At 40.5% G+C, this 22,740-nt stretch overlaps 1 protein-coding gene across 1 annotated transcript in view; it reads right to left on the reverse strand.

The window, feature by feature from the left end:
• Window positions 1-19,955, reverse strand: part of KAT6A (lysine acetyltransferase 6A) — a 32,781-nt gene extending 12,826 nt beyond the window's left edge. The window contains exons 1-11 of the mRNA XM_051640602.1: window positions 19,866-19,955; window positions 17,968-18,017; window positions 17,084-17,854; window positions 7,729-7,837; window positions 7,141-7,256; window positions 6,803-6,884; window positions 5,909-6,044; window positions 3,925-4,238; window positions 2,645-2,763; window positions 1,798-1,913; window positions 367-508 (exon numbers count right to left, since the gene is read on the reverse strand). Of these exons, the coding sequence (XP_051496562.1) occupies window positions 367-508; window positions 1,798-1,913; window positions 2,645-2,763; window positions 3,925-4,238; window positions 5,909-6,044; window positions 6,803-6,884; window positions 7,141-7,256; window positions 7,729-7,837; window positions 17,084-17,686 (1,737 nt within the window). The 5' untranslated portion in view covers window positions 17,687-17,854; window positions 17,968-18,017; window positions 19,866-19,955. The remainder of the gene's footprint in view (window positions 1-366; window positions 509-1,797; window positions 1,914-2,644; window positions 2,764-3,924; window positions 4,239-5,908; window positions 6,045-6,802; window positions 6,885-7,140; window positions 7,257-7,728; window positions 7,838-17,083; window positions 17,855-17,967; window positions 18,018-19,865) is intronic.
• Between the last annotated feature and the right edge of the window lie 2,785 nt (window positions 19,956-22,740).

Below are 22,740 nucleotides of genomic sequence, written 5' to 3' on the forward strand. Positions count from 1 at the left end.
TCATCTCTTATCCCTGTACATTTGAAACGTCTAACATGAGAAGACTTCTCTGTCAGGTAGAGTCTCAAAAGACAGCATAAAAGCCAAGGCCAAGGCACTGCTACATTCACTACCTTAAGAGAGAAGTTAAAATTAATTTTACAAAAGTGAAAAAAAGAAAAAACATTTTTTAAAAATGTGCCTTCTCATATGTTTTATTTATGAATAATCTACGCATGAGGTCAGCTCCCACTGTAGCTCTTCACTCTTAGCAACTGAATCCTTAAAGAATGAACATGTTTAGTGCTATGGGAAACATATCACACGTCTGGGTGCTAAAGTCCCTACTTTATAGATAAAAGTGAGCGGCTTACTTTTCTAACTTACCTCAAATACTGAAATATTGTTTTTTCTGTAGATTTCATTAGCTGGAGGGTGAAACCAGCCACATTTTTTCATGTGCTGTTGGAGAATAGTTCTGCTTTTCATATACTTTAGACAGAATTCACAGAGGTACAACTTGGGTAGCCTGTAAGCAAAGATAAAGAAAGATCAAAAGAGTGAAGATACAGACTTTTGTACAAAATTCCTTACTTCTGCAGAGATAAGTCAATGAAAACAAACCAAATATATACATACCTTGTATATGTGCTAATCAGACCAAAATACTTACAATACTTAAAGTCACGTCACTTATTCTGTCACAAATGTATATTAAAAATGTACTTAATGTTCTGCAAAATTACTTTTACATTATGTCAGAAGACATACATGCATCAATTAAAAGCCTTGAAAAATAGCAAAAAAAAAAACCTACTCTTGCAGTAGTGACAGGAGGATGGATTACAGAAATAGTTCCTATTCTCTGCCTTCCTCCTCGTAACAGACCCTGAACAATGGGTCACAACACCTTCTAGCTGCTTGCTGTAAAATCATTTTACATACTACACTCACGTGAACAACCTGAGTTAAAGTGTCGTGAAACTGTTGTGATTTAACTCCATTCACATACTCTATATCTTGGGCAGCAAAAATATTTTCAGTTACCTTCAATGCCTTTGGCAGAGCTAGAGGAATTCCTCATGGCAGCCCAAATGCTCTCATTAAATGATGGAATAGAGTTCTATTTAATTTTCTCTCTACCTATGGCCCTCTATGTGTATCACAGCAGAACAATTCTTCAATGCCAAAACACGTAACATTTAACATTTCTTCTTTAGCAGTGTTAAACTACATACAGCACAAAGATAATACATCAAAGTAATTCCTGTGAAATTTCTATTTATTGCTCCCTTTCAACTTCATAAGTAGTATACAGCCATTTCTAACACATTTTTTTCATACACAGTTAGCCTCTTATTCCCTAAACAAATGTATTGTTTTTTATCATGAGAACTGATGCAGTTGATTCACTGAGGGAAGGGATGGCATCCAGAGGGACTCAGACAGGCTGGAGGAGCAGACCCACGCAACATGGACTTGTTAGAGCGAATGCAGAGGATGACTACAGAAATGACCCAAGGCTGAAACACCTCTCCTCTGAGGGAAGGCTGAGAGAGCTGTGGTTGCTCTGCCTGACTGCAGCAGCTCGAATGCTCACAGCATATGCAGGTTGTTGCAAAGAGCTTATCAACTTTTTTACTCAGCCTAAAAAGACCTCAAGATGTCTATTAATTGCCATGAAAAGTATCTGGATTATGTGTACTTTGCTTCTGTCCTATATTTAGACAGAATCTTCTTAAGATGTCTAGGCCTGCTGGAGTACAGCTTCCCCATAAACACTGAAGAACAACAAAGGAAAAGAATGTTCAGCCGTACCTGGAGTATTCCTGTGGATATGGAGATGAGTACCAGGTCTGGATTTCATACTTGCCAAATTCGATGACAGAAGGGCACCGGACTTGTGGATCAGGAGGCCCAGTCACCCCTACTTTCTATGCAAGGGGGAAAAAAAAGTTTTTGTGAATTTCCAAGTGAAAGACTTGGAAGCTAAGATGAACATTCTTATTTACACAGTCCATCCTACTCAAACACACAGAGAAGGAAAATGCAGATGTTGCTTTCTGACACTAAAAACTAGTACCAGTCACACTTTAAACAAGCATGTGATTCACAAAGAGGAAGGATCAGTAACCACTCACATTCCTCCAATATCTCTCATGCTGTTGCATGTCATAATTTTACATACAAAAGAGCACACAGCAAAATTTAATACAATCTTTTTTCAGTTTAATTGCTATTTTATCTCTTGTTATTTCAACAGCCAAAAACAAGAAGACGTGAACTGTTCCTGAGGTTAAGATCTAGAATGTTCAAGTATCTAAAATAGCACATTGGTGTCTTCCCAGCTTGAAGACTGTAAGTACTACTGTGAATGTAGTATCTACCAAAACAACACCCAGGGTACAGCTACCTGTTTATTAAGAGTGCAGAAGACTTAAAAGAAAAACCTCAAATTATTTACTAGCAGAAAAAAAACCCAGAAAATATAATATTTTAAAATTAATTACTCAAGTATAAGCGCATTAGTTTGCATGACAGACTGAGTCATCAGGAGGCTGTATTTCTTGCTGGTTTTTGTTGTTGGGTTGGGGTGGGTTTTTTGGGTTTAAATTTATTTTAAATATTTGGTACGTACTGCCAGACACTGAAAATTTAACTTTACCTGCAGTGCTTGTTCCTGAATATCTCTAAACAACTCCATGTCTTTTTCAGTTAAGACATCCTGGCTCCCAAAAAAACGCTCCTCATTTTCCTGTTTTCCATCCCAGCCATCATGATTGTCTGTAAATGAGAGAGCAAATTGTATTCAAAGAAGTATTTTCTTTTTTGTGCAGTGACAAACATCTTCTAACTCTACTCAGACAGTGTGCCAAGTTTTTTGAAGGGATTTTTTATTCAGGTTTAGGACCACAAAGGAAGAACCAGTTCTGGATTTGTGAACATGTAAGAAGTACCATCATACATGTAGCCAGGTCAAAAACTCACTACTTACTCATAGTATCATGAAGGCATTTGTAACAACGAGACAGTTTTGGATAAATGGCTTACCACTATGTCTGTTTCTCACACACAAGGTTCACAATTATTTAAATGCTGTATCTGGTGTAGCCAAAACCAGGACACTTATGTGCATCACTCAAGAAACATGCCTTCGACAAAAATACAAACAAAACCCACAACATACTTCCTATCATGTCCAAAGCATTAAGATGGATTATTGTTCTTCCTGCTCCAGCCAGGCTAATACACATAACTACTCCAAGGCTGTAAATCTTGCATGTTATTGTGGAATATTTTCCACTGCTTACTTAAGATCAATTGAAGCTATAAAACTATTAAACAAGACTGTAAAGATCTGAATACAGAGATTAAGTTAAGGTCCAGTTGTAGATGAATGTCTTAAGCTAGGGAAAAAACCAAGGAAAGCAGAACTGCATTCAAAGGAAGGGATGCTCTCCAGCACGAAGATGCCAAGCTGCACTAAGCAGGCTCCTCTTTGGCTGAGAAAATGAAGCCTCTACCATAGATGAGAAACTCATGGGTCTGACTGGTTTTAATTATGTTTCCCATTTTATACTTCTACCCTGCTATTCTTACTTTCATTACCTAGTCCCTACATTACTTCTTTAAAATGTGCTAAATAATGTCACATTTCCTAGGTCTATCTGCAAGCCCCTCACTACCAAGAACACATTATCTCACAGTAATAATTTAATCCCTCATCACATCTTGCCATCATATATAGAGAGGCAAAGATCTCTAGGATTGCTTCCTTTTTCCAACTGGTACTCCACCTCAAAGCACCAAAGATAACTGCATTGAGTGTTAACTTTCATCTCCAACTTTCCAGCCTCTAATAATTCTAAGTACTTGAACATCCAAGCCTTTGAACACTTTCTAGGTGTAGAGGATACTTACACTGGCAGGGTGAAAAATCTTTACCTGTGGGCCATTCTGAAGTGCTGGATTTCCTGTTACCCTTTTTCCTGATCCTATACTGCTGGGAATAGTCTACCACCTCCCCTCGAGCTTTTCTTCCATCAGGGGAAGGAGTGAAGAACTTGGTAAGGCCATCTATGAGCCCTTTGGTTTTCTTGTTAAACTTCAAGGTGGTGCTGCCATCTCTGCAGAAGTCCAAGACATCTGTCTGCTCCAGGTATCCTCCTTCTGATGATGGTGACTGGCTGGACAGAGCGATCTTGCGCTTCCGACCCCGACCAGGGCCAGTTCGAACCTTGCCAAAAGGGCCTTTTGATCTAAAGAAAGAGACAGGGGAAGATATGGCCAGAAGATCTGGTAAGGTGGTTTGCCGTGGGCTGAAAAGGGGACTACAATCTCCCCTACTTACTTATCAATTACACAGAAGCTAAATGCAAACTGAAGAACTGAATAATAAAGGAGTAGGCAAGAGCCTGTGTACTCCAGAGAAGCCAGGATTCTAACATTACAGTAAAAATAGATACTATTTTTCTTCATGCTGAACATTATGGGCAAATAATTTGAGAATAAACAATAGATTTTCACCAAATTTAATACATTGTTAAATTTTAAAATCAGTAGCCAGAATGAATGTACTGCACAGAAGGTTTCAATTTATGAAGTCATTAAACATTTACACTTGTCATTTGTCAAAGTTCTCAGACTCATATTTCCTTTCATAGGAAATTGTCGTAAGAACTACACAGAAAGTTAATACATGCAGGACATGCACACTTGCTAAGAACCCATACCACTGATGGTCATCTTAGCAAAAACTAGCTGCCATCTTTCAAGCTGGAAATTTTAAAACTCTAGTGAAATAACCGAGTATTTTACACTTCTCAGAGAGACTGCCCTAGACGGACTGCTGTTTCAGGAAGCTGACTGGTTTTCCCTACAATTTTTGCAGCTACAAAAGATAGAAAACAAAGCTTCTATGCATAATTCTGTGGTTATATTTTGCAAGTGAAATTATAGAAAAAAGGCAAAAAATTGTGGATAAATAATGAAAGAAAAATTAATAGAGACAAAACAGCAATAGCAGATAGTTAGCTTTCCATTTACTCTTCTGAATTATAGCAGGAATTCCTTTAAGCAAGTGTATGAGACAGACTGAAAAAAACAAACAGGATGTTTTCAGAGAGACACTCTCTCTATGTTTTTGTAAGAATCAAACTAATTAAGTTTTTTTTCCCAGAACATCCTTTTGTGCTATTGGTTAGAATCAAGCAGCAGTTAGTATTTTTTTCTTTTTAAGCTGATCTGATGCCCAAAACAGAAGTTCTTGTGACACACTCCTTCATTGTTTTGTCCCCTGCATAGTCAATAAAGCTGCATCATCACAAGCACTGCACAGCAACTTAATTCAAGGAAATTTCTCTGACTAAAGTTACCCGAAGAATTCCCACCCATCCAAATCCAACTCCCTGATGACTGGCTGCCCCACAACCACCGCGACAAGGCCGCACAATCTGTCCCAGCACTATAGAGTGCTCCACAAATGCAGAAACATGTGAAAAGGAAGCAGAAAGGGGCCAAGTATTTTCTGGCAGCCATGTCAGATGAAATACAGGTCAAACAACGACCTCTCATGCTTTACTGTAGATTAGTTTATCTCCAGAAAAGGTTCTTGAGAAATGCAACGCAAAACAGTTATGCTGGAAGAAGCAATTATCCAGCAAAACAGACTTGACACGAACACCAAACTTAATCTATGACTATACAGAAAGTTAAAAACTAAATAGTAAGTTATTACAAAGAGTAAAAAATCTAGGAAAGAAGGAGCTCTGAGATTACGTCTAGTCTTTCACAGTGCTCTTCAGAAATTCTGTATTAAAGAATAACAAAATCTTAATTGTAGAAGAAATCTCAGAGTAGATCAGACATTTAAAAAATAGCCACTGCCCTATAGAATCTCAATCTTACTCATCCTTGTAGAGATACTTACGTTGTATTTTGATTCTTTAACCTGTTTTTGGGACGTCCTATTGGGTTAGCATAGCGTCGTTTTATCTGTGCAGCCTTCTTGTGTAGAAGTTTTCTTCCTTTTTTCCGTGGCCGACATATCTGACATATCCACATACCTGTAAGACACAAGTTGCCATCACTGAATGCAGAAGACATCTGTGATCAAAAAGGAGAATTACAGCCCCCCAGTGCTCCTGACAGAAAGGGTAGGAACAGTAACAAAGGCCCCAATTACCACAACCACTTGTAATAAAAATTACGTGTTCCAGCAATTGAAGGTCAAATCCAGTTAATTTCCCACACACATCCCCCCAGATATATTTCCCCAATCATGCAGGAACCATCTTTAATTTGTAGCACATTAACAGTTAGCCATACAAAGTAACACATTTAATAATCCCATATTCTGCTTATAAATACACTACTCTCAAGTATTTTCTACAGGAAATTTTTTTTCTAACTATCAAGGATGAACCTTCCGTAGATAGCTTGCTTTCTGATGGAAAAGAAAAGATTGGCTGTACTCCAGGATTCTCTACTGTCCAAATGGAAATGACTTTAAAAAGTTAAAACCCCATCTCTTTATTTTGTACAAGGCTATTCTTTCAAATGGAAGCTGACCATTTATATCTGCAATAATCACTTAAAAGATTTTATTTAAAACCCTTCAGACAGTAATGTACAGGAAGCAGGAGACAGTGGAAAATCTGGATGTGAAACACTGACCCTTCCTTAGCTTCTAATACTTCAAAAGCAATGCTGTAAAGAACAGATTAAATGCAGTTTAAAGAGGATCAAATACATGGAAGCACTTTTTATCCACTCATCTCTTCCAACACCATCTTAATTACCCTTTTCCTCACAAAGTCCTCACCTTTTGGCATCCTGGTGAGAGGGGGGTCACAGCACTCCATGTGAAAGCCACGGTCACATGAGTCACAAAATAGCATGTTATCCTGTTGAAGACAGATAAAGCTAATCTCTCTCTCTAGATGTGCATCAGCATCAAGCCCTCCATTAATTTGTCACCATCTCAGAGAACACAGTTTTCAACTACAGATACATCATAGTAGTTCACAGATCTCAGAAAGACTACCAGATTCAGACAAAAGCTGCAGATATTTGACCCTAGAATTATTTTATTTGGTAGTTTAACAGAACATCCACAAGACTGAAATCCTCTTCATTCACTCCATATCCCACTGTACTCACAGCATTTTTGCCCTGATCTCGACAGGAACTGCATGTTTTGCACTCAATGCACTGCCATCGCAAGGCTTTCACTCGAACTGTCAACTCTGGAGAGAACTTCAAACAGGACGGATGACCTACAGAAAAAGAAGAAAGTTATACCAGTAACACCATTCCACTGCTGTTAAGGCTCACAGAGAGATTACTTTATCAATTACGTATTCCCATGCAGAATTTTGGTTATGTATATTTTTAGGTGCTTCAATTCTTATCTATTTAGAACACAGAAACAATACCCTAGATAGCAAGTGACAGGCCCACATACGAAAGAACACCAAGATAACATTTAATAACTGAATTGAGAAACAACAACTGGTAATCTTCACCACATTTTTTAAAAAACCTCCAGGAGCCAAATGAACTATTTGTGTTAGGTTGACTCAATTGTCTCCTCTCTGGGAACATGTGATTCAGTTGAACTAACCACACCGTATGTCACAGGTGCATACTCCTCACGAGTGTGGGTCAGTAGCAGTCACTATACCAAGCTCTTCTATCGCAAGTAGACAGACGAGGTTGTTACTAGCAGACCTGTAAATGGTCACTTACCACTGTTGCCACAGTCAGCACAAGAGATGAGCTCTTCAGGTTTCTTCTCCCGATTTTGCTCTTTTGTACCAAGGCAGAAACTGCAGATTGGAATTGGTTCAGCAACCGGCTGTGGAGGGAGCAGACAACAAAAGCACTGAGTACATCAAAGGAGCAAATGATAACACTCAAAATCACACAGACATTTACATCACGTGTAAAGAGTATGTAATACAGTGTCTCTCACAGATTTTGGGTTGTTTTCATGACACAATACTGCATTAATTTTAACCTGAATAAAAGTTGGAACTCCAAGGACAAGACAGTCTCAGGTACAAAGGAAAAGAAAATGGAATTCCAGGGCTAGGGTAAACTTGGAAAAACAAGCTGGGAATGAGGTTTATAAATTAATACATAATTGAATACGAAGTTTGAGAGATTTGTCAACAATGCCTGAATTTGTCAACAATGAATGAGGTATGAGGTGATGCAGTAGTGGAAAAAAAGGCATAGATGACCCCAGAATACAGTAGTCCTAGATATTCCCATCAGGATCCAGAAAGCAGTAGTGCAATCATCAAAAGTATCTGCAGAACACCACCTGGAATAAACTATTAACATGGTTATGAAAAATGAAAATAAAATAAAATTCTCTTGTAAGAAATTTTGTGAGTATGCTGTTTAGCACTGAGAAGCAGCAGATGAAAAGGCTTGCTCTCTCTGAAAAGGTTCAGGGTGATTAAACACTATGTAGGAAAAAATATGTATTTAATATGAGGCACAACACTAGGGAAATGACAGATATTAACTAGCCAACAATAAATTTGGCCTGAAATAAGCAGGACTTTTTAAATTAAAAGACTGAGATTCTACAACAGCCTCCTCAAAGAGGTAACAACTGCAATAACGGATCGTTTTAAAGCGGCATTTGATCAATTAATGAGAAAGGACAGCCTTATCTCCAGAAATCTTAAGTGTTGCATTTCATAATCTAAATAATTCTTTCTAATTCAGTTCTGCGTTTTTCAAGACAAGTCTGTGATGTAGTTCTCATAGCAAAGCTGTAAGCAAAATTTAATTTACAAATATGTTAAAATCACATTTCAAACACTGGAAACATGACAAATGTTAGAGTATGCTAAGTTTTGAGACACATCTTTTGTATAGCTGTAGCACATTGATTTCAGACATACCTTTTTCAGAGTATATTATGCAGCTACATATGCACATACTGTTAATGTATGGAAGCATATGCCAGAAGAACTTCAAGGACCTTTTACTCTGGCTAAGCCAAACCAAAAGCTATCTATCCAGAATGATTTCTTGCAGAAATCAGGTTGGTTTATACTACAGTTAAGACAGAGACGAAGTTTCAAGCTGTATCTTTACCTCAGTGTACAGAACCAGTACACTTACAGCCCGAAGTGTGTTTCTTCGAACATCCACTAGATGGAGACAATCAGAACACTCAAGGAAATTTGCTATTTTAGAATTAAGCCACATAGGGTGGAATGACTACTTGGAAATGAAAGTCTAGCAATCCCCATCCTGAACACAAATATTTATCTTAACTTTTGGCTAAATCCCAGGACGCTCAAGTGTAAACTAGTTTGAAATCACCTGCCCATCATATTATTTCAGTCTGAAACACATTCATGGGTTCAGTCAATCGAAGGATTTAAGTTTCTACTCCTTTTGGGAAAAGGAGAAAATGAGACAACTACAGATAGTTATAGCAAGCAAACAGATCGTTAATATTCAAGTGGGAGGGAGAAATCAGCATCTTCACTCCCATAGGAAGTGGGGAAGTATCCTTCCAGCCACAGTCACTGTAGTAATGTTAGCTGAAGCCAGCTTTGTAGGGATCCCCCACCCTCTTTTAACACAAAGAGGGGACTGACTGTACAAATTGTCCTCTTTTTGCTCATGACTGGACTTCAGCTGCCAGACAGCTATCTGCTTCCAGGCAGTGTAAGGTTTACTGGGGTAGGTAAGGAAACTGTATGTCATCCCTTGTAAGAAACTGCCGTGGTCTTGGAATTAACCTAGGAGTTAAGCCACTTCTATAATCTGACACACTCCAAAGTCTAGTATTTTTATGAGGAAGATGTATCTTTTTTATAAACTTATCTTTACTCAATCAAGGGATTGCTGTCAGACGGAACACTTCCTGAGCTACAGTCCTATATTTTTAAAAGTATATAAAACACCAGCTACTCTCCAAGCCTTTTAGTGGAAGGTTTTACCACTGCATCCTAAAAAATGTGTTAACTTTCTGCTCTTTTGAGTTGCTCCTTTGTTTTTCATGAGAAAGGCTACTTCAGGAAAAGATATAGTGGAGGAAAAAAATCCAGAACTTTACGCAGAAATCAAGCCCTTATTTTTTATTTTAAATAAGAAGTGCTCTACAAAGTAAATATTTTCTAATATACAGTTAGCAACATGGCAAACTCAGAGATGCTCCCTGTCTTCCAGCCAGTATTTGTGTGCACACTCTTCATCCCCATAGTCCTTCAAATTTGGATGTCCACATGTAAACACTGCCTAGCTTTGGAAGAACCAAATCAAAGACTACCCTTCACAGCTTCTGTGTTTCCTCTATTTATCACCTCTGACAAACTGCAAACAAACACTGAATCACGTTTTAAAAACAAATCTGCTATAGTTTGGGGGAATGAAGAGTAAGATTCTACTTTTAATTAAAATTAATTTCTTTAATTGGAGTAACTCTGAATGTGAAGATCAGACTACTCCTCCAAAGCTTCTGTGTGAGACTATGCTATGCTAAGTATGGAGAGAGTTCACTGCTGCTGTGTTTGTTCAGCAAAGAACATCCTGGCAAGTGAAAAATGCAAGCACACAATAAAAGATTCGTGAAAACAAGAGTGGAAGCAGCCAACTCAGTTTCATACTGCAAATTTTTGGCAGACATTCAACTCCTTCTGCTGTTTTTCTCGCAAGCACATCTTTCTCTGTGATGTCACCAGATTCAGCAAGGGAGGGAGCCAGAACAAATTGGACTGACAGTGTCTTACAGCCTGCCAGCCTCTCAGCACATGTTGTTACTATACAAAGGATGTCTAGAAACAAAACGTGCTCTGCAGATTCACAGAGTGTACCCCCTTCCTAAAGACAACTACAGAGAAGCGCCTATGGAAAAAGTCTGGGGGGGAGCAGTGGTGGTGAAATTTAAAGCCTCAGTTTTTGCCAATCCATCTGCTTTGTAGTCTTAATTTAGGAAAAAATGAGGTAGGAAACTCATCAAAACTCATAGCCAACTCTGCAGCCCACACTCTCATGGTGATGACTGTCAGTAATCTGAATGCACTTTACTTCCTGCAGTCATTTTAATACCATCAGAGGCTCACTAGATACCAGGACTGTCTTTGCTCCATGACCACACATCTGCTTGTAGTAGCATCGTGGCTGGAGCCGAGTAGGTGTAAAAGAAACACGCACATTCACACGGAGGTTTTTTTTTCTTTTCTTTTCTCTTTAAGACATCCTGAATGTGAGCCTTCCAGAGAGAATCTACCACAACCAGTATTTACAGAACCATCCCCACTACAGCACCTTTGTTTCTCAGTTAGGAAGATATAATCCAGGAGCAATGATAGATGGATTCTGAGAATTCATGCTAGGTAATGGTCTTTTGAATGTCTGTTTCTAAACAGGTAACAAACCATTACACCTCACATGAAATAGCCTATGCTGTTGCAAAGGCTTCCTCAAATGCTGAAGCTACTGGAAAGAGTAGATGAACCAGAAAAGCCAGAGGGTAAGTACAACCTACACCACATGAAGAAAATAATTTACAACATGAGAAAACATGTTTCGGTGAGCAGGGCATCACAAAGACTGGATTCCATGCCTCTTCAGCCAGTGGCTGTGGAAGAAAACCACTCAAGTTCCATTTCCAAAAGAAACTGCCTTACTATTAGACATGCACATGGTAAAAACTTCACAGAATGTCAACTGGAAATACTTAAGACAGTCAATCGTTAAATAACCTTCCCAGAGCTAACAAGTCCCTCTAATCAGAGGATTAAGACAATTCAAGATTTGTACGTCACAATCAGAATCACATGCCAAGACTTCCTGCCTGCAAACTGGGGGAGGGTTGGAGGGGAAGAAAGGCTCCAATTTCTTTATTTGCAGTATAAAGAAACTCCCCTCAGTTGATGCAGATTCAGGAACCTGGCAGTTCAAGTTACTTAAGTTTTCTTTACCCAAAGCTGTATCCTGTAAAGCTCGCTCCTATACTTTGTCCCAGGCTCCTAATTTTCAAGAAAATAAAGGATGCTGGCTACGGAGCAACAGATGATTATATCACTCAATTTAAGATACTATTTTTAATATTTCTAATAAGTCATAGACTTTCACATCTACAAAAGCAAAACACACACCTCAAATCAACAGCAAACTAAAGTCTTAACTCCTCTCACTGGAAACAGCATGCATTGCATGATACTTTAACAAAACTCTCTTCTTTCTTTTCAATATCACTACAAGTCCAGAATTACCACCACAGCAGTAACAATGGGAAGACCGCCAGATTCTTGGACAATGAAACAAGCAATGAGCTAGTTTCTTATCCAATACCTGTCAGATTCACACAACAAATATAGAGAAAACCTAAATAAGTGGAAGAAAGACCAACACGACTTCTCACAACTCATCAGGATATATTTAGTTTGAAACCCTTTAACAAGACAAGTAGTAATAAAACATATCTACCCACCTACTGCACACAGGAGAGATGTCAAAGGACTCAGCAGTCTGCCACATACAGGATTTGTTTACCAGATTTTCTGTTAATTGAGTATTTGTACTTATTTTAAGAACATGGAACCTATTTTTCAACTAAAATGACATTACTTCATTTAATATTTATACTCTTTTAACTGTTTTTCCTGCCACCAGTATGACTTCAGATAAAATTGCTGGGAAACTAGAGGAAAGGCAGGGACAGAATTATCTGCTCTCGTTCTCTCTTCTATTTCTTCTCTTGTTATATAGCAAAGCTACACTGGAATCAAGCTGTTGTTTATTTAGCAATGTTCTCCCTCATCCACCCTCCTCCCTGTCTGACTATACTGCAAACCTCTGCAGCAAACAAGGTTGGTTTATTAACAAAACTTCAGAGATGTGTCATTCCATATCTGTCAACAATCTCTGGGACAGAAGGGACCAAAACAGGGATCCAGCTAACATACTGAACTAGTGTCCTCCTTCATAACCAGCTGTCCTATGCTCAGCATCTGCTGAACCTGTGTGAGAGACTGCCATTACTAACACCTCCTCCATAGCAGTACCCCACTGACAACGGTACTCATCACAATATCTGATGTCTTCTCACAGTCACAGACTTTGCCTTTAAGTTGCCATTTACTCCAAACACTGCCAGAGCCCCTCCTGGAATAATTCCAAACCATCTCACCTCAAATGCAGTGTCTCACAGCATCCATTTGTAGCTGACCAGGACAGTAACATTTCTGACATGCTTACATATGCTGTTACTAAGAACTACTTCACTTGTTCACCAATTGAGTGAATCAAGTTCAAAGTGATTTTTTAGCACTTCAATTTCCACAGTTACACAGAGTGAAAATGGAGGCCATCTGTTATCAACCATGACTTTTTTTTTTTTTTTTTAGACAGAGCTACAGCCTTCTCCACAGAACCAGCTGGAAGAGAGTGGATCCTAATCCTCCTCCAGCTGGGAGCCAAAGCTTGAAGAGTGCCTGTGGAGAGCAAGGGTGAGCTCTGAAAACGTAATTACAATGCTCTGGTTGCAGATAATTTCTGTACTCCACCCAAAACAAACCAAACCACAAATAACTTCCCTACCAATAACAGGACAATTCTTTGCTTTAAGACATGGAATTAACAGTTATTAACCTAAAATAGACACAATATAGCAATAGCTACTGTATACTTATAGGCCTTCAAAACAACTATGATGGCCTCTAAGCATATGAAGTTTGGCTTCATGTGATCAACAAGAGCGCACACTGGGATCTAGAACTATTATTTGCAAGAAGAAAGGCCTAAAGGATGCTGCTGCATGTATAAATATCCACAATTAAAGCAATTGATAAGTACCAACAGATACAAATAGCAACCTAAAATTAGGAAAGAGACATGCCTTAAGTAACATGTGAGACAGCAGGACAGGGAATCTGCTTTAAATATTCCTCCTCTATTTTTCAGCCAAAGTAGTTTCCCCCTCACTTTTCAGGAAGCACTTTCAGGATTTTTTATACTCAGGTGTACTGCAGGGCAATATTAAGGTATTTACTTAAAGGTTGCTACAGCAATATCCAGTTTTAACTGACATAAAGACAGTTTTAAGGAGACTGCAAGAAGAGATCAATTAATACCATCTGTATTTTCTTTTTAATTGTGGAAGAAACACTCCTACTATTGTCCTGAGATCAAATTTCTAATCCTCTGGAAACACACAACATCAGTTTTTTTTAATTTCTCCTTCAGTTAGCTGATGTGTTAACTTTTTTTTTTTTAATAATAAAGATTTTACAAAAATTCTTGTGTCAACAAAAGCAGTGAAAGCTGTCTGTATCTAGCGATTCCAGTCTTAAGACCTGCATCTTACTATAGCTTGGGTCCTTACAGTACTGGATCAGGAATGAGCTCTTTGCTCTGAAACAGTGCTAAATATTACTGTATTGTAGTAGTTCTGTAGTAGTGTAGTAATTCCTGTACTGTAGTAATACTATATTAACTATTAAATAGTACTTGTTAATTGCAGTCATACTGCAAAAAATAATGCATAGACCATAAAAATAGTACATTTAATTTTTATTTGTTAAATATATTATTACTATTTTTAGTAATACATGGTGTGGTAACCTCTGGCAGAGATTAACTTCCTAAATAATCTCTACAACATCTGCCCCAATCAAAACCAAACCAAACAAACACATCAAAAAGCAAACCAAAACTAAAAACCCAACCAAGTGATGAAATATCCCAGAAAATTTTAAAATACTAAGTTTTTCTGTACTTTCATGTCAAGCTTTTCTACTCCCAAAGACATCTCAATAGCCAGTATATGTTAAAACAGCATCATTGCCTATTCTGTTTGACTTCTATGAAGATCACAAAAAAAAAAATAATCTGCCTTTAGCTATCTAAAGATACATGACATTCATTTAAAGATAAGTTATGCTTTCCAAAGCAGCACCAAAGAAGTTTTTCTCCCAGCTCAGAAAATAATAATTACGAGGAAGTTTCAAGAAATAAAACTATTCCTCTGAACAAATACTAGCATATAGCAATTTTTCCTCAAGAAAAAAATACTGCAAATATACTAATTGCACATGAAACAGAAGTCACAGTTATACTTTAAAGAAGTATTTCGTGCATATTTAGGCAAGGCTTTGTAGAAAGTGCACTGTAAGAGTGGGACTACCTATTTTAAAGCCAAGCTTGCTCAGTATTGCTCACTCCCTAAAGCTGTCACTGATGGATGGTGGACTCAGGGCCCAGTGTTCTTTTCTCCATGTTTATCACCTCTTTGGCTGACCTAATGTGAGAGGGTTGACATACACACTTCTTCACTTCCAGCTATGTTGAAGGGCTAGTGGTTGCCTGATACCTATTCAAGAGGCAGCAACTCACTGCCTTCTCTTTTCATTACAATTTCAAGATTAATTCACTTTACTTTTTGGTATTGCAACAATTTGCCGCTGCCATGTCCCACCCCCCCCCCCCCCACCCTTCTTTCTTTCCACAACAGGGACAGGTATTGTGATTCTTACCAGTCTGTCACCTATCACTGACATAACACCAAAGTCCAGACTTCATCTCATCACAAGGCATGCAAAAATAGCTCTTAACTGCAATTCCCATTTTAGCTTCTAAACTACAGGAAACTAAAAAGAAAGAACAGGCCACTTCCCTAAAGCCTACACAAGTGAAGATACATATAGTGCTTAAAAGTGAAATTAAAGACAACTCTTCTTTTGTAAGCTATTGTCCCTAACAGACAAGCAAATTTCAGCACTGAGCTCTGCCCATCAGCAGGTTTTTTTTCCTGTTTGCTTGTTTTCATCCAAGTAGAGTTTTTAGGCCAGGGATTTCAATACCATATTGTCAGCAGCATGTCATTACTAGCTGGTAAACCATGATAACTTGCCAGGTTTTTTTGACCTTGAATGCTAGAATGTGGTATTCATAGAACACCGAGATAAAAAAAAAAAGCGCTAAAAGAAAAAAGCAAATAGTATTTACTAAACAAAGCTTCTGTACTGCTGCTTTGTTTATTTTGTTTAAAAAATGTAAGCCTCAATACCTTCACAGACTTCCTGCAAGATACACAGAAAAACATACAGAATCAAATGTTCACTTCTAGTCATGTAAACAAAGTGCCACTACTATCAAACAGACAGGTAAGCACTTGCAGCTGAGTGGAAGCTACATTTCAACCAGTGAAAGGAAGAAATATTGCACCTTTAGGATTCATAACTTTGGATCATATGACATATGGAGAATTCATAAAGGGATGTTAAAGACTAAACAGTGCAAGGATAAAAGATTAACAACAGGGAACAAGAGACAAGTCATTAAGATTACAAGTTTGGGAGGTCGAGCTTTTGTTCATGTCATTTCCAAGGCTCTTCTAAGAATGAAGAGAAACATTGTCACAATACTCCCAAAGAATCTGTAACTGAATAATTACAATAAAGAAAAAAAACAAAGGAGGGGAAGAAGGTGGGGACAGACAGACCACTCCACAACAGTCCCTCACCACTCTACAGCACCCAATAAGTCAAGATTACTACAGCATAGCAAGCCTTTTGCACCTGTGTAACTGGTTGAGATATAACATAAAACAGTAAAGTGAAGGAAGACTATCACCAGGTGTATGCATTAAAAAAAATACAACAAAACAAAAAAACAGTCTTAAAAATCCTGTATAATAGGAAGGGATCTTTTGGCTTTCACTGACTTGCCAGTCAATTAATGCTGGCAGAATCTACATAAATGTTTTAATATCATATCATCAAAATTACTTAAGAAACTAATATGAAACTCAGTATGGGTTACACAGCAGAGATGGTACATGATGAACAGAAATCTAGGATGCTGTTGTAAAACACACATAAAAAAATAATCAGAAGAACTCACTGAAAAAATCCCTTGCCAAACTTCTACTATAGCTACGTTATAACATCACTAAAGTCAACCCTTTTAGTATTCAAGCTGCTCATACCTGAGCAACAGGAAAGGAATCAGCTTATCTAACAGCCTAAAATGCTACATGTTTAACTTATCATTGACTCTAAATGGTGATTCTGTCCTGACACATTCCATTAATCAGAAGAAAATGCCCATGCAAACTAGGTCTTACCTTATCCTTTTCATGGGGAAGGAGACACACTGGAGGGAGACAGGAAAGAGACTCAAAACTCTCCTTCCCATCAGCATTAGTGGTTGCTTTAGTGTTGAGTTGGTACAGAGGTCCATCTTTAAGGAGCCTACCATGGCCAACAGCACGTTTGACAGCTAATCGTAATTGCTGGTGAAAAATGGAGGCAGCACTGCCTCCAAATAATGCAGACACATCTTTCTGACCTTTCAGAAAGCGCTCGATGTTCTTCAAGGATGAGCCACTAGACTCAGCCAAGCCCTCAATTGCCCGTTTGATAAGTTTATTCCAGTCCACATTTGGTTTACCATCCAACTTGCCATGATTCCGAGGCTTCGGAAGTGCTATTCTCCCAGGATTATCAGGATCCTTGTAGGAGTTGAGACCCTTGTTGGAGACTTTTAAAATAGTTCCATCTTTAACGCTCAACTCTAACTGCTCCAGAACAGTTTTGCGGTCCAAACCGTGTGAAGACGACACTGCATTGCATATCCTCTCTTCTGAAGGACGCTGTTTCTGCTTCTTTACCTTTTTGATTGCCTCCAAAATCCACTCTGTATACAGCGGGTTGGCGAGTTTTACCATGGTGAAGAATTCTGTATATCCATAGAGTCGTTATCCTTTATCCCAATGCTGAACAAGTTTCACACGATGAGAAAACAGATTCTCGAATGATGGGAACCAGCTAACCATAGCATATGCGTTTTCTGTTCTGAATTACTCCTCCTTTCTCAAACATCATTTGTTTTCACACTAAAGAGAGGAAAGCAAAACAATTAGAAACTTCCTCATTCTTTCCAATAAATCCCCTAACAGCTTCAAAGAAAGTTTTTCCATAAAGGTATAAAGTTTTCAGCAAATCTCACCTCAGCTTCTGGTCTGCACACTCACAAACAGAAGAACTGTAACATCAGGCCTGGAAGAAAACAAGAAGAGAGACATTTCTAAAGAACAGTTAGAAAAAAAGATTAAAAAAAGAAAAAAAAGTCAGCAGCTACTATTAATTCATTAAACACACAGCAGACTTGTAATCCACTATGCAGTTCTGGAACACTGAAGTAATACTTAAAAGTTTTATCTTCACGACTAATAAAAGCAGGCTTTTACACTGAAATAACTCCATACAACCTAGACAAAAAACCCTGCCCCTTTGTTTCTATTTGTAAGTCAGTATAAATTCTATATTAAGTTTTATAACATTGCTGAGCATGACCTAAATTAATATTATGGGGGGAGAACTCACAACCGAGATCTGAAAAAAAGAAGCAGCTCTATTCATTTTTGGACATGGAAGACACTGCCTCAAACTTCACCAGAAAGCAGTAGGAATAGTCAAGAGTCTTTAGCAAACAGCAATAAACTTTCAGAGCTCTTCCAGGAGTGTAATCATAGGTCTGGTTCCCTCCTGCTAAGAAAAGCTATGACAGTTGTTCCATCAAGAAAAAAAAACACTGAAGAAATGCAGCTGGAGATTGTAATTAAATTTTCCACTTTCAGAGACGATAGAAAGGAAGAATACAACATTATAATCTTCAGTATAGATGAGGCACACTGAAAACACTTGAGGACAAAGTAACAGGTGACCATATACAATGAAGAAGAAATGCTTATGACACTGCTAATTAAAGATGCAGATGGAAGGCTACGAGGCTGTACTTCACAGCCTTTAGTTGTCTTCAACAAAGACTTTTGCTAAGTGTGGTAACAGTTTGTTCTGCTGAAGTTCTACTACCGAAATACACTAACCAACAAGGATTTATAAACTGTTTATTAAAAGGAATAACGATTTTCTGCAAGGGAAGTTTTAGTCACAAGCTAGTCGTCAATGCAGTTCTCCCATTCTGCTTTCTAGTAAGTGCTGAAGAACTTATCAACACAGAGAACACATTTGCATACATACATCAGACTCAACGGCACAGCTCCACACAGCCAGTACTGGAAAGATTCAGAACTACTGTTTAGACCAGACAGGATACAAGCGCTTGCCTGTGTTCTTTTACCTCACTCACAACTGATGCAAAGGGAAATAAGGTTCCCGAGACCTGCCTGCCGGCCAAGCGAAGCTATGCTCCCGGGGCACCCAGCACGGCGGAATCCCGGGCCGAGGTCGCCGCGCTCCGTCCGCAGGACGTTACGTAACCGCCCGGCCAGGCCGGGGCGGTACCGGGACGTTCCCAGCGCCGGGTCGCTCAGTCGCTCGCTGCGTGACAAGCGGCCCCTGCACCTGCTACCGCTCGTCCCCATCCCTATCGCAGACAGGCCCCGCACACGGCGCCCCGAGCGGGCACTGCCTCAGTCAAGGCACTCGCACCAGCGGAATCGGGAGAAACGGGGCCCAGGCCACAACCCCGACGGCCAGACGTGCCCCACGCCGCTCTTCACCCCCATGGCGAGCGGTAGCGCAGCCCGGCTCCTCGTACAGGTTCGGTGGGGCCGGGGCCGGGGCCCGCGCCCGCCTCAGCCGCGCTCTCTCACGCTAGAAACAGAAGAGCTCAGCTTGCGACCCGCCGGCCTGCACCGCCCGCCTCATCCGCGCGGTGCCGCGGCCGCCGCCTCCCCCGAGCGTAGGCCCGGCGGGCCCCATGGGAGCGGGCGGCCGGGTCCGGGCCTGGCGCAGAGCGGCGGCGGGGCCGGAACAGGCCGCGAGCCTGGAGCGCCCAGTGGGCCTTCCCCTTCCCCAGGCTGCGGAGCTCTCCAACCACCTGTCCCCGAGCTTCCCAGCACCAGGCACTCGAGCCGAGGTACTGCCGCCAGTGCTACTTACCCAGGCCTGCGAGAGACGGGAACCAAGAGGCAAAGGCCGGATGGCGGCGAAGCCCGAAACTGACACGGCGGCCATCTTGGGTCCGGTGCTCTGCAGCGGAGGGAGGGGGCGTGGGAGGGGAACAGCCCGCGGCGGGCGGGGGCGCGCGCGGGGAACAGCGCGGCGGGGCGGGAGCGGCCGCCGCGGGGAGGGGGGGGGAGCGGGGCCCTGGCGCGAGCGCGGCGGGGGGCGGGGCCGTGTGCGGGGCCGGAGCGGGGCGGCGGGGCCGTGTGCGGGGAGTGCGGGGCCGGAGCGGGGCGGCGGGGCCGTGTGCGGGGCCGGAGCGGGGCGTGCGGGGTGCCGGCGGTGACTGGACGTTGTGCTTGGGCGGGAGCCGCGGGGGCGTCTCGCCGCGGGGAGCCCGCCGCGCTCCGCACCCCTGCGCTGCCAGCCGGGGCCGCCGCGAGCCAGGCGGGAACGGCGGGAGGGCTCGGGCTAGCGGTGGTGCTCTGGTAATATGAACTGTGAGGCAGGAAGTCCTTCTCTTAGGCTTAACTAAGCTTGCGCTCGGAACAGTGAATTGGGTTTTTCTGACGTCAGGCGCCGGAGCGGTGTGGGATTCTGGAATAACGGTGCCGTTCCTGCGGGCCCCTGGCTGTGCCCCTCAGCCTCGCGCGGTTACAGGCTGCTTTGCCCCGAGGCATCTTCGTGAGGTAATTTGTGTGACTTTCTGAGGTCGTTGGTAGATTTTAGTTTGTAGAGTGAAAAACAGGCTGCCAAAACGTTAGCTGTTCTGCACAGAAATAACTTGGGAGCTCTCTGGGCCACCCTTGGCCACAGGGCGCCGCGTTCTCCTCGGCTCTGCAGGTTGTAATCAAATCAGACTGGCGTGTGCTGAAAGTTGGCAGAAAGTAGCAAAGAGCTAATTCTCATTTCACAGCATTCTGTCCTACGATATGTTTGATTGAAATAATACGTTGTTATCTATCTTGCTTTGAATAGGTACGTGCTGCTTGTAGTTCTCTTACCCTTTCTAACCTCTGGCTCAGTTTCCTGGTTGTGTGCACACCTTAGGAAGTAGGCATTTTTCAGCGTTGCCTTAAAGGACAACTATTGTGGGAAGTTTCACGTGGGCTTCTCTTTAGAAAAGAAAAAAAAAATCTTAAATGTTGTGGAGACAGAGTTGATAAAGTAAGCTTGTGATGTTTTCTGAATGGCTTTGTTTAGTGCCTTGAGGTGAGAAATTTCTCTTTTGAGCAAGAGGAACTCTTTTGATGTTTTAACAGAGTAAGTTTTTCAGTGTGAAGCTGAATGTTCTCAGTGAGTTACTTACTGCTTGAAGCCAATGGATTTTTATATTGTACAAAGTACTGTACCAGTTCAGTATCTGCCATGTAGACTACAGAAGATTCACCCTGTCTTGTCAAAGAGTTGGAGTCTCCCTACAAATTAATCTCTTCTCCCACCTCTTGCGGTGTCTTCAAAATTCACGTGGCTCCATGCTTCCAGTGCCTTAAATTACAAGGCTGTGGTGTTATATTCAGAAAAGCTAGTGGTGATAAAAGTGTGATTTCCAGATAAGAGAGTAGTGCGGTACTGAGAGGATTCAGTGCATAACAGTGAAACTCAATTGTGTTCCTGCAACACTCTCAGTCTGTAGACTATATTCTGTTGCAAAATTTGCAGTAGGTTATTAACACCCTTGCAAAATTATTTTTGTTGACTATTATAAATATAAAAGTGGCCTGTTTTCTCCTACTCTATTTTCACAGCACAGGCTAACAGTTAAATAATGAGAATTTCTGCATATGGCAAACTACAGATGGTAAGGAATTGTTTTTATCATAAAGACAGTGCATGGTTTGGCAACACCATTTTGTAGCACTGCTCTTTGACTGCTTAAGTTTCTCCTGGGGGTTCATCTGCTGTAACTGAAGCATTGTACCCTTCAGTGAGCAGTTTTCAAGCTGTCAGTAAATTAACCAGCAAGATGAAATTCTCTTCTGGCAGCATTTTGTGTCATGTTCCTCTTTTAGGTGCTAGTTTCCGTAAGTTCCTGAACAACTGAGGAGACTGGCTTTCTGAACAAAACGTGATCTTTGTCCTAACGTTTTGGAAGCAGCCGGGCAGCATTTCTGCAGCAGTAAACAGAGGTGTAACTGCAAATTGTTCTCTGCAGCTGCTAGCAGGATACTTTCATAGCCCTGTCTGATTTTAAAGCAGAGATGTTTTTTCTCTCAACAACCTTTTCCTCAGGTGTGCAGAAATAATTAATTACCCTATGGTTGTTTTTGTGTTGGTGCCAGTGTTTTTCATGGCTAAAGAAACTGAAGTAACTAGGAGAAATACAGAAGTGACAAAATCGTGAACTGAGTAAAATTCTAACAATTTTGATGATGGGTGCAAGCAGTCAGAGGGAAATGGCAGTTTTTAAACAATGTATAATACATTCAAAACTGAGTTGCATTTCATGAGACAAAAAAGAAATGCCTGTATAGAAAAGACATATCCCATGGCTGCTGATTTTAAGGTCCAGGTTAAACACTAAAGTTTTAGTTTCTCAGAGAACCAAATGTATAAGGCTTTGGGTTGTTGGTCAGTTTACCAGTGGACTGCTGCTTTCTGTCTGTTATCTCTTTGACTCCCCCATCAACACAATCTCCAAGAGGCTTATAGAATTACACAATAATCTTAATACCTTTGTGTTAAAAGTAATTATTTTGAAATAATAAATAATGATTTTAAATATGGAAGTGCTGTAATGAAATGACATTATTACCCCTTTGTTGCTCTCAAATGTGTGTTTCATTACAGTAACTTTAACTAGACATCTAAACAACACCGTTTGATGTTTAAAAAAAGCATGTAATGCAAATCATGACCCTAAAAGAGCAAT

This window comes from Apus apus, chromosome 26, assembly GCF_020740795.1.
Source record: "Apus apus isolate bApuApu2 chromosome 26, bApuApu2.pri.cur, whole genome shotgun sequence".
Classification (NCBI taxonomy): Eukaryota; Metazoa; Chordata; class Aves; order Apodiformes; family Apodidae; genus Apus; species Apus apus.